This window comes from Chelonoidis abingdonii, chromosome 1 (assembly GCF_003597395.2).
Source record: "Chelonoidis abingdonii isolate Lonesome George chromosome 1, CheloAbing_2.0, whole genome shotgun sequence".
Classification (NCBI taxonomy): domain Eukaryota; kingdom Metazoa; phylum Chordata; order Testudines; family Testudinidae; genus Chelonoidis; species Chelonoidis abingdonii.
In genome coordinates, this window is record NC_133769.1 from 66,161,030 (window position 1) to 66,171,798 (window position 10,769).

Below are 10,769 nucleotides of genomic sequence, written 5' to 3' on the forward strand. Positions count from 1 at the left end.
AGAATTACAGAACCATCCCACCCCACCCCCCTGAAAAGTAACCCAGTAAATGAGAATACCCCAAAGTAATAGGTAAATCTGGTAACCTGGTGCAGTGGAGCTGGAGCTGTCAGCCAGTGGGGACCCTGGAGCTCTCAGCCACCACAGGCAGCTGGACCACCCGCAGCTCCCAACCGCTGGCCCCAGAGCTCCGAGCCACGGTGAGAGGTCTCTGCAGCTCCCAGTTGTTGCAGGCAGTGAGGGGATCCCTGAGCTCTGAGCCGCTGTATGCAGTGGGGAGATCCTGGTGCTCTCAGTCACTGTGGGCAGCGGGAGGACCCTGGATCTTCAAACTGCCACAGGCGCTTTGGAACCCTGGAGCTGCAGCAGCAGTGGGTGTTTGACCCTCCTTCACATTTTGTCATGGTTATTTTTAGTAAAAGTCACTGACAGGTCACGGGCTTCCATGAATTTTTGTTTCATGCCTGTGACCTCTCCATGACTTTTACTAACTGTGACAAAATCTTAAACTTAACCATAACTATAGTAGTATAAATATATTGGTATACTTTGTCAGTAAATTTCCCTTTCTCTGGTCTGCCTTTGAGATAACTGACAACACTGAAGAAAGAAGCATATGAGAGATTCAGCAGTGCACGTTACAGTGAAGATATAACAAAGGTGGGAGACATCTTAATATAGAAACCTTCATTAACCATTTAATATGGATAGACACAGAACTTACAGATGATGTCTGTGACAGGCAACTTAGGACATTTTGGGTTGCTGCACAGTATGTTGTAATTAATACATTAAACCGAACATAAAAAACATTTGGAAAAATACTGTATAGAGTGGGTGCTGTTGTGAACAGCTGAGGCAAATGCGCTGTGGGTGATCTCTGGTCACAAAAGACAGTTTCTTGCATTGTTTTCTATTACTGTGTTAGGCTTGGAATAGGTTGCTATTACAATGGCTCCCCCCTGGGGACAACTGTACAGTAGAACAGGTCATCTTCAGCAACTTTTGTTTTCTTTTGAAAATAAAATTGCTATGGTAACTGTGCAAAACAATAACTTGGATGAATGACTAGGCAGAGTTGAGGACTGGATGAAATATAGGTGCAGTCTTGTGAGTCTGCAGCTTCTGAACTGAGAAAATTATATAGGAGCCTAGCCAAGAAATATACTACACAGAGAATTTTTAAAGTGACTTTGTTAGCACTATGCTGAAGTCTTGTGTAGCAGAGCTAGTGAAAATAATCACAATTTCTATTATAACAAAACTAAATATTACTTATTAAGTTCAAAAGGCCAATGCCATCTGTGCAGCTGGCTACTGCTGAGTAAGGGAAAGAGAGAGTAGTGGACATGGCTTGCTGCTCCCCTCATGTCTGGCTCAGGTACAATAGCTCAAATGTATACATCGGGCAGGCTGTTCAAAAAAGAAAGGTAATCAGGTGCTGTGTTGTCGTGTCATGTGTCAATTGCGAAAAGATCACAGAAACAATTGCTTCCTTCTAATATTGAACAAAGAACTGTATTAGAATAAAGAAATCAGTGTACTCTCTAACACTACTTACTCATTCTGCATTTTCTCTCCAACTAGGTCATTCATTTCTGGGAGAATTTAGCTGCACAGCCAGTACTGAAAGTGAGTGTGGTTTTTCTCCTGATGCTTCAGTGATGAGTTTCCACAGTAGACCCAAATAACATTTCACTGGGGCCAGAGTAAATTCATAAGACGGCCCCCACCCCATCCCACACAGCTAGATACATAGGTACAAACCTACTCTCACCAGATTTATATAAATAACATTTTATCAAACTCAAATATCCATAATGTTTTTCTGACAGGTGATGGGCTTGTGGCCCTGTGGCCAGGCCCCTCTTTTAGAACAGGCCCTGCGAAAGTTCCCCCCCTCCCCGCAGCAGCAGCTGCAGTGTGCTCGGGGGAGGGGGAGAGTCCGGGTCCCCACCCCTCTGCAGCAGGGCAATGTCCCCGGACGAGGTCCCACGCAGCAGGTGCAATGCCCCAACCCTGCACCATGGTGGCGTGAACCACTCTGCGGGGAGTGTTGCGTCTGGCCGGCAGCTCCTGCAGGCAGACGGGTACAGAGTCTTCCCCCGCTGCCCGGTGCAGAATAGGCTCAACCCGGAACTCGGCCAGACGGCCGCAGGCAGGGGCGGGACCCGTGAGCCGTGCTGCATGGCTAGGCGGCAGCTGGGGCGCGGGGCGAGGCGAGGCTGTGCCCGGCCGGTGGCCCCGGGGGATGGAGCTGCTGGAGATAGACCTGGAGGGCGGGAACTCTTGGGAACCCGCAGCAGGAGCGAGGAGCCCTGGCCCGCAGCGCCAGGGCGCTAGGGGCAGGGGCGGCAGCAGCGCGGACAGCCTGGCCGAGGAGGAGGAGGAAGAGGAGGATCCCGCGGGCAGGTACTGCAGCACCTCGTCCCTAGTGAGCGGCCTCCTGACCGAGCTGTATAGCTGCGGGGGCCGCGCCCGGCACCGGGACAGCGTGGACAGCTCCACCGAGGCGTCCGCGGGCTCCGATGTCTTCCCCGGGGGCAGAGGCAGCAGCGCCGAGTCCCGCTTCCTCCAGGAGCTGCAGCAGCGGCCGAGCCAGCGGCACCAGATCGAGTATCTGGGCCAGAAAGGTAAAGGCGCCGGACCGCCTGCACCAACCTCCGCCCTACCCAGCCACCTCATTGGCACTGGGAGCATCCTGGCCCTCACCCCAACCTTATTCTTACCAAGCCACTCCAATGGCACTGGCAGTACTTTGCCCTGGGTTGCATCTCCGCCCTGCCTGGCCACCCCAAGGCACCACATGTCTCCTGCCTCATGCCTCCATCTCTGCCCTGCACGGCCACCCCAAGGCACTGGGTGTTTCTCGCCCCATGCCCCCATTTCTGCTCTGGCCGGCCACCTTGTTGGCACTGGGTATACCCCATTCCGCACCTCCATCTCCACCCTGCTTGGCCACCCCACCGCACTGGGAGTACCCTGCTCCAAGGCCCCACCTAATGTTGCCCGGCCACCTAGGGCTGGATTAACCGTTTGTGGGCCTGGCACCAAACATTTCTGGGCCCCATGTAGTCATTATGGGCCCAGCACGATGGCGCCATTGGTGCCATAGTAAATGCGTACTGCTGGAATGGAGATGAAGACATTTATTCAACAACAAAATAAGATATCTGAAGCCATGCTTGATTGAGACTTCACCTCAGCCCATAGAGAACAAACTGGGCTAGCATCAATGTACCCAGAATATTCTTGAATTTGGTTTACTTGTGTGGGAGGGGGTTGTTTGTTAGTTTTGTCTTTTGTGTTTAAACACTCAGGGCCTGCTTGGGGACATGAATACAAGTTTTTAATTTTCACATTTATGAGTTATTTTAAGCCTGGATGTAGCAGTCAATGAAGTTGTACCTGCACCACCATCTCCTCCTCCATGTATGTTTTGTAAATACATTTTTTTTAAAGCTAGATTTTCTGTTTTGTTACAATAATGTTTAAAAACTTTTTTTAAATTTAGTTTCTTTAGCCTTTTTCTTCCTTTGCCTCACCATTCCTCATGACTCTAAGTGAAACAGTAAAGTTATGGGGGTGGAGTGTGGGAAGGAAAATTGCAGGGGAGAAGTTTCTGGGCATTTCCACTGGTGGGAGGGTGGCAGCCAGCCCTGCTGTCACTGCCCCCACTCCCCCAGGCCCAACCAGCCTCCCCCACACTGCCTCCCTGTGGCGGCTGAGATGAATATACGCACATACACACACCCAGTGCGAAGCTGCAGGATCAAGATAGTGCCCAGGAGCCCGTTGCCAGGGGGGCTGAATGCTGGGAGTCATAACACTGCTGCCATCCCAGGAGAGCGGGGGAGACCTGGGGGCAGAGGGGCCGAGCCCGCTGTGCCCCATGGGGAGGATCAGCGCCCCAGCACTGGGAACCCTCTTCCTGCACCATTTCCCTTTTTTTTTTTTTAATTGGTCCACTGCGCTGGTACTCACTTCAACTGGGGCAGAAGCTCACAGCACGGAGCGGGTCATTATGGGACTACTAGTGTAGCTGGCGATGCAGTTTCAAGGCCCCAGTGGAAGGCAATGGCACGCGAACTACAACTCCCCACACACCTTGCAGCGCATTACTTGGCTGTGGCTAAGCTGGATTAACCGTTCGTGGGCCTCCAAGTTGTTATTATGGGCCCTTCCAAGTGTGGGTCTGGTACCACTGGCACCATTGTAAACCCAGTACTGTGGCCACCCTACGGCGGTAGGAGTTTCCTGCCCTGCAGCCCAGTCTCAGCCCTGCCCAGCCACCAGAACATCTGTCCTTCACCCCAACCTTATCCCTACTCAGCCACCCTGCTCTGGCGCCCACCTCGTGTTGCCTGTTCCACCCCACCATCACTGGGGGTATCCTGCACCACACCCCCACTTCATTCCTGCCTGGCCACCCCATCAGCACTGAGTATCCTTCCCCCCCATGCCAGCCTCATTCTTGCCTGGCCCTTCTACTGCTACCTGCATGCCAAACTCATCCCTGCAAACAGAATAATGTCCAGACCAGCAACATGTATACATGACCCTATTAAAGCAACAGTTTCATAAAGCTGAAAACAACTATGAGCCCAATCAGCTGGGAGAGTGGATTTAATCAGAAAAATGTGAACGATAATTGGGAATCTTTTAAGAACATCTTACTATATGTTCCAAAAACCACACTCTCACAATTGAAGAAGGCTGTGCTGTTTTTTGTTGTTTTTTTTTAAATCTGGTTTAAAGGAGAAGCGAAAGTAGCTATAATTTTTGTTAATGTAACAAATGGAAGATAGGGGAAATTGATAATAATGGATATGAATCAGAACTTAGGAATTGTAGAAAATTGGTAAGGGAAACAAAGGGACACAAGGAGAAATATGTGGCCAACTGAGTTAAGGACAATAAGAAGGAGTTTTTTAATGTGTTAGGAACAAAAAGAACCCTTACACTGGTATTGAAGAAAATGTTAGAATTATCAATAACAATGTAGAAAAGGCAGAAGTGTTCAGTAAATATTTCTGTTCTGTATTTGGAGAAAACACAGATGATATAGTCTCATCATAAAGTGATAACACTCTTTCCGTTCCACTAGTATCTCTGGAAGATGTTAAACAAAAGCTGCTAAAATTAGACATTTTTAAATCAGCAGGTCTAGATATTTTGTATCCAAGACTTTAAAAAGAGCTGGCTTAGGAGCTCGCTGGACCATTAATGCTGATTTTCAATAAGACTTTGAGTTTTGGGGAAGTTCTATGAGACAGGAAGAAAGCAATTTTGTGCCATATTTAAAAAAGGGTAAACAAGAAGATCCAGGTAATTTTGGGTCTGTCAGCCTGATGTTGATTCTGGGCAAGATAATGGAGCAGCTTATACAGATCTCAATTAATAAAGAATTAAAGGGGAGTAAAGTAATTAATGAAAGTCAGCACTGATTTATGGAAAAATGATTCTGTCAGACTAACTAGATATTTATTTTGATGACATTACAAGTTTGATGAAGGTACTGTTGATGTAATATACTTAGACTTCTGCAAGTCATTTGACTTGGTAGCACATGACATTTTGATTTAAAAAACTAGAATGATATAAAATTATGATACACGTAAAAAATTGATAGGTCTTAAAATGTGATTGTAAACAGGGAATCATCATCAAGCAGGTGTGTTTCTAATGGAGTCTCACAGGGATTGGTTCTTTGCTCTACACAATTTCACATTTTTTTTTTTATCCGTGACCTGGAAGGAAACATAAAATCCTCACTGATAAATTTTGCAAAAGACATGAAAATTGGGAGAGTGGTAAATAATGAAGAGGACAGGTCACTGATTCAGAATGATCTGAATCAGTTAGTAAACTAGGTGCAAGCAAACACCATGTGATTTGATGCAGCTGAATGTAAATGTATTGCATATAGAAACAAAGAATCTAGGCTATATTTACAGGATTGGGGATTTTATCCTGGGAAGCAGTGTTTCTGAAAAAAAATTTAGGGTTTGCAGTGGACAATAGGTTGAAGATGAGCTCCCAGTGTTACACTGTGGCCGAAATAGCTACTGTGATCCTTGGAGACGTACAGGAGAATCTTGATTAGAAGTAGAGAGGTTATTTCACTTCTATATTTAGTCCTAGTATGACTGCTGTTGGAATACTGTGTCAGTTCTGGTATCCACAGTTCAAGAAGGATGTGATAAATTGGAGAGGGTTCAGAGAAGAGCTACAAGCATATTTAAAGGATTTGAAAACCTGCCTTACAGTGATAGACTCAGTGAGCTCAATCTGTTTAGCTTGAGGAAGTGATTGATTGCAATCTTGAAGTATCTATATGGGGAACAAATATTTAATGCTGGGCTCTTCAGTCTTGCAGAGAAAGATATAACATGATGCAATGGCTGGAAGTTGAAGTTAGACAAATTGATAATTGGAAATAATGTGCAAAAATTAACAGTGAGGGTAATTAACTATTGGAACAGTTTCCTTAGGGTTATGGTGGATTCTCCATCCCTGACCATTTTAAAATCAAGATTGGGTTTTTTTTATGAAAACTATGCTCTAGAATAGTTAGGGGGCAGTTCTATGGCTTGTGTGATACAGGAGGTCAGACTAGAAGATCACAATGGTCCCTTTTGGCCTTCGAATCTATGAATTCCTGCCCCACTGGTATGGGGAGCATCCTGCCCCGTCATTCCACCAGCACAAAGAGTATCCTACTTTGCACCCCAGCCTCAACCCTTGGGTCAGTTTTGTAGAGACCTTGGGTGGTTTTCACTTTCTTCTGCAGCTTGGGGTGTGGGTCACTTGCAGGTTTAAACTAGTGTAAATGGTAGATTCTCTGTAACATGAAGTCTTTAAATCATGATTTGAGAACATCAGTAACTCAGCTAGAGGTTAGGGGGCTATTACAAGAGTGGGTGGATGTGGTTCTGTGGCCTTTAATGTGCAGGAGGTCAGACTAGATGGTTATGATGGTTCCTTCTGACCTTAAAGTCTATGAGTCTGTCTCTGTGTAGCCGCTCCACTGGCACTGGGAGTGTCTTGATCTGCACTCATCCCTGGCCAGCCACCAACACGGGGGTTACATCCTTTCCCTGCACTCCCATCTCTTCTTCTCTATTCTCCTGGATTTATTTGTCCACCTATCTCTTCACCTTCTCTGTCTGTGCAAGTGTTACCTCTTCCTCCATCTGCACAAAAGTTACCTCTCCAGCCTCCCCCCACCTTTGCCAAAACAAACAAATCAACAGACCAGAGCTGGTTCTCCTTCCCATCTACACAGCTGTTTCTTCTCTCCCAGAAACTGCCCCTTCCTCCACCTGCATAGCTCTTGGGAAAGGAGGGTGGAATAATCAGGATTTTATCAAAATATTCAGTGCTTGGATGGTGATAATGTCAGGTGCAGCATGAGTGTGTTGGGCCTTTATTTTCAGTTACACGTGTTCATATTTTTCTGGAATCTGTCACACAAAACATGGGTTCCAGATGTTTTTTCTTTATGAAATTACATGAATCTCAAATAGTGACCAGCTGTCACTTGTTCCTGAAAGATTTGTTGATCTTAACGAGGGCACCTTCAGGAAACCGGTTTTGTGAATTTATTTAGCTCTGTGTGACCTTATGCACAATTTCTATAGTTTTAAACCAGCGAAGCATAATAACTCTGTGAACTTGGTCATGCATTACAGATTCCATATTGTTAAAAGTAGTCAATATTTGGATCACTTTTTTTTTTTTTTATTTCTGATGAAGTTTTTGACATATTAGCTTGTTTGGAAATAAATTGAGTCTGAGGGGGGGAAAACAAATTTTTAAATGTAAAAAGTAAAGCTGTTACACCATTTGCCTTACACTTTGGAAAACTTGAACTCAGACAATAGCAAAATGAATCTATCCAAGAATGTTCATGAAAACTAGGCAACCGTGACACTAGATATTAAGAAAAGGAGGACTGTACAAAGGCCACTTGTCTCCTGTTGTTAAATCAGTCTTGTTGTTGACATGGAAAAAACCAGGAAGTGAAACCTGCCAATTTCTTCAAATCTTTGCAAAGAGCTTTTTGCTTCTGTCTCTGGCCTGTTAAAGTGGTATTGCTCTAGTGGAAACTTGCAATTTCAACATATGATTAGTTCAGTCTAGAATATGTTTAATGAATCAAAACTTGTCAGGGTTTGCATGAGTGTAACTGTGACTTAGTGAACGGTTCTGATACACAAGAAAGAATAAAATCCAGCTCATTCCCTCTGTTGATTCTACATGGTAACCAGAGTGAAAAAAATAAATTCTTACTTCTAAGTCCATGAACGTGATTCTGAATACAAACAGGGATTAGATATATGAATAAGAATGTTCCAGTTGTCCATGCATGGTTTTCAGAGAGAACCATATTTTAAGGCATACATGTAACAGCATAACTAGTAATATTTTTGGCTACATCTATCACAATAAGAACAAATTTATAAATTAGAAAAATTAAAATTCTGCCCTTATGCAGTGTGTGCAAGTTAATTATTGACTTTGGCCCTGCTCCTGATAAATAAAATAAAAAATGTCTGCCAATTTTTATTTTATTCATTATTTCTGATATAAATTAATATTACTACAGATGTTCAAATAATATTTTCCTGGATCTAGTCATTTTATATTATCCACCCAGATGCAGAGCCTTTCAGTCAGTCTTCAGTGTATTTAGACGGGAACATCTCCTCATGTACGCCACATTCCCATTTCAATTAATACAGTGAAGAATGCTAGTTTTTCTGATCTGATGTGCTACGTGCCTATGCAAAAACAATAATAATATGGGCACAAATGTGGTACCGGTCCCTGGGAAATATCGTACCTGTTCCTGGCACATTGGGGGGAAAAAAAAAACTGCCGGTCCGCCACATCAGATAGTTTGAGAAGCACTGCCCTAGATGACACACTGAACTCAAGTCATATGTGTTTCAGGCTGGACTGTAATAATTTTGTGTTCTGCTTATTGACAGATGCTGATGAACTGGCAACTATAGTACGAGAACTGAATTACAGAATTTGTGTTCAGTCAGCAAAGCTGCTTCGTCATCTGAAGCAGAAAGATAGGCTTTTACATAAAGTGCAGAAGAACTGTGATATTGTCACAGCATGTTTGCAGGCTGTTTCCCAAAAACGCCGTAAGTACTGTTTTGTGTACGTGTTTATTAGTTGTGAGTAGTTTATTTAATTAATATGGTAGTATTTCAATAAACCCTTACATTTCATAGTATGAGACTTCTAAACAAGTTCTAAAATCAAAAAGCTAGTTTAAGCTGTTAGATGCATATAATTAACTCCCACAGAAGTCAATGGGAGTTGCATGTGAATCAGTTAAAAAGAATTGGTCCAAATAATTGATAAGATATGCTATAATAGTCCAAGATGAATGCATTGAAGAAGCTGTCTCTCTCACAGAGTATGCTCTGTAATGCTTTTTCAACTTAGCATAGGGGAAACATGTTGATTCTGCTTGCTGTGTTTAATTGTAAACTTTTGTATGGCTGCGGGGAAGATAGTAAGTACCATTATTCTCTCCTCATTAGTAACTGTGTGTTGTATGTATGTTTTTCATTCCAGAATAGTATTATTAGTATGCCATTTCTTTACTAAGTGGATTCAGAACTATAGATATTGTTAGGAATCTTGAATATCAACATCTGTCATTTATGCAAGGGTTTCAAAATAGGAGTTGTGGGGAAGAAGAGAAATGTTGCTTTCTGAGTGTTAGTTTTTTTTCTCTGACTAAACAGAATATTTTTGTATTTGATTTTTCATCATTGTCAAAAGGCACTAAAATACTTTCGGTAGATTCTAGTACAGTGAAACTGTAAAATGTCATCTAAAACCTTATCATAGCTTTAGAAACAATTATGAAAATTACCTAACATTCCGTCTTGTTTTTTTATTAACACGCAGCGTGACAGGTACAGTAAATGTTCAGGTAAAGTAAATATAAGCATGACCGCTTAAAAAAATGCCTGCAGCAACTTTGAGGTGCATGTAAAAGATTTATTTAAAAAACTTACTGTAGTGACATATATATATACTAATGTGGTGTAGTTAAGGGTTTGTCTGGTCCTATTGTAAAATTAAATCTTTGAGAGTTTATAAATGTTGATGTGCTCTATGTGAAATTTAGCAAATGAGTTCTTAGTCAACATATAGTACTTAAAATACATGCTCTTCCTCTAATCTCTCCTTTCCCCCCAGAAAAATCTTTAGACCTCAATTCTGTAAATGCTTAAGCACAGACATAACTTTAACCTTGTGAGTAGTCCCAAGATTGGGTCCTAAATTCTGACAGTGAAATCCTGCCCACAGTGAAATCAATGGCAAAACTCCCATTTACTTTACTAAATTCAGGATTTCTCACCCTGAGTGTAAAAGAACTGTGAAACTGAGTTTTAGATGTTTTTTGTTTTTATTCATACTATTGGAAAGTGGCACCGTTGTTTGAAAGAAAACCAGCTAGCTATTCACAAAACAGTGAAATTGATCAAAATGGACCATGAATTTGGTAGGGCCCTAGACATATGCATGCCAGTAACCAGACTTCAAACGCGCGCGCGCACACACACACACACGGCTGTTAAACAGTAACTGCATGTTTCAAAACTGAAATTGCTTTCTCAGGGATAGCTAGCTGGTTTTCTTTCAAACAACGGTGCCACTTTCCAATAGTATGAATAAAAACAAAAAACATCTAAAACTCAGTTTCACAGTTCTTTTACACTCAGGGTGAGAAA

The 10,769-nt window shown here is 43.2% G+C and overlaps 1 protein-coding gene across 6 annotated transcripts in view; it reads left to right on the forward strand.

Moving 5' to 3' along the window:
• Positions 1-2,154: 2,154 nt before the first annotated feature.
• Positions 2,155-10,769, forward strand: part of TBC1D30 (TBC1 domain family member 30) — a 106,850-nt gene continuing 98,235 nt past the window's right edge. For 2 of the 6 annotated variants that reach the window (XM_032775239.2, XM_032775240.2), the window contains exons 1-2: positions 2,155-2,633; positions 8,997-9,161. In XM_032775239.2, coding sequence (XP_032631130.1) covers positions 2,252-2,633; positions 8,997-9,161 — 547 coding nt within the window. In that variant the 5' untranslated portion in view covers positions 2,155-2,251. Of the gene's footprint in view, positions 2,634-8,996; positions 9,162-9,939; positions 9,965-10,769 lie in introns of those variants that run through there. The other 4 variants (XM_032775241.2, XM_032775250.2, XM_032775243.2 and 1 more) reach the window with 4 other exon arrangements.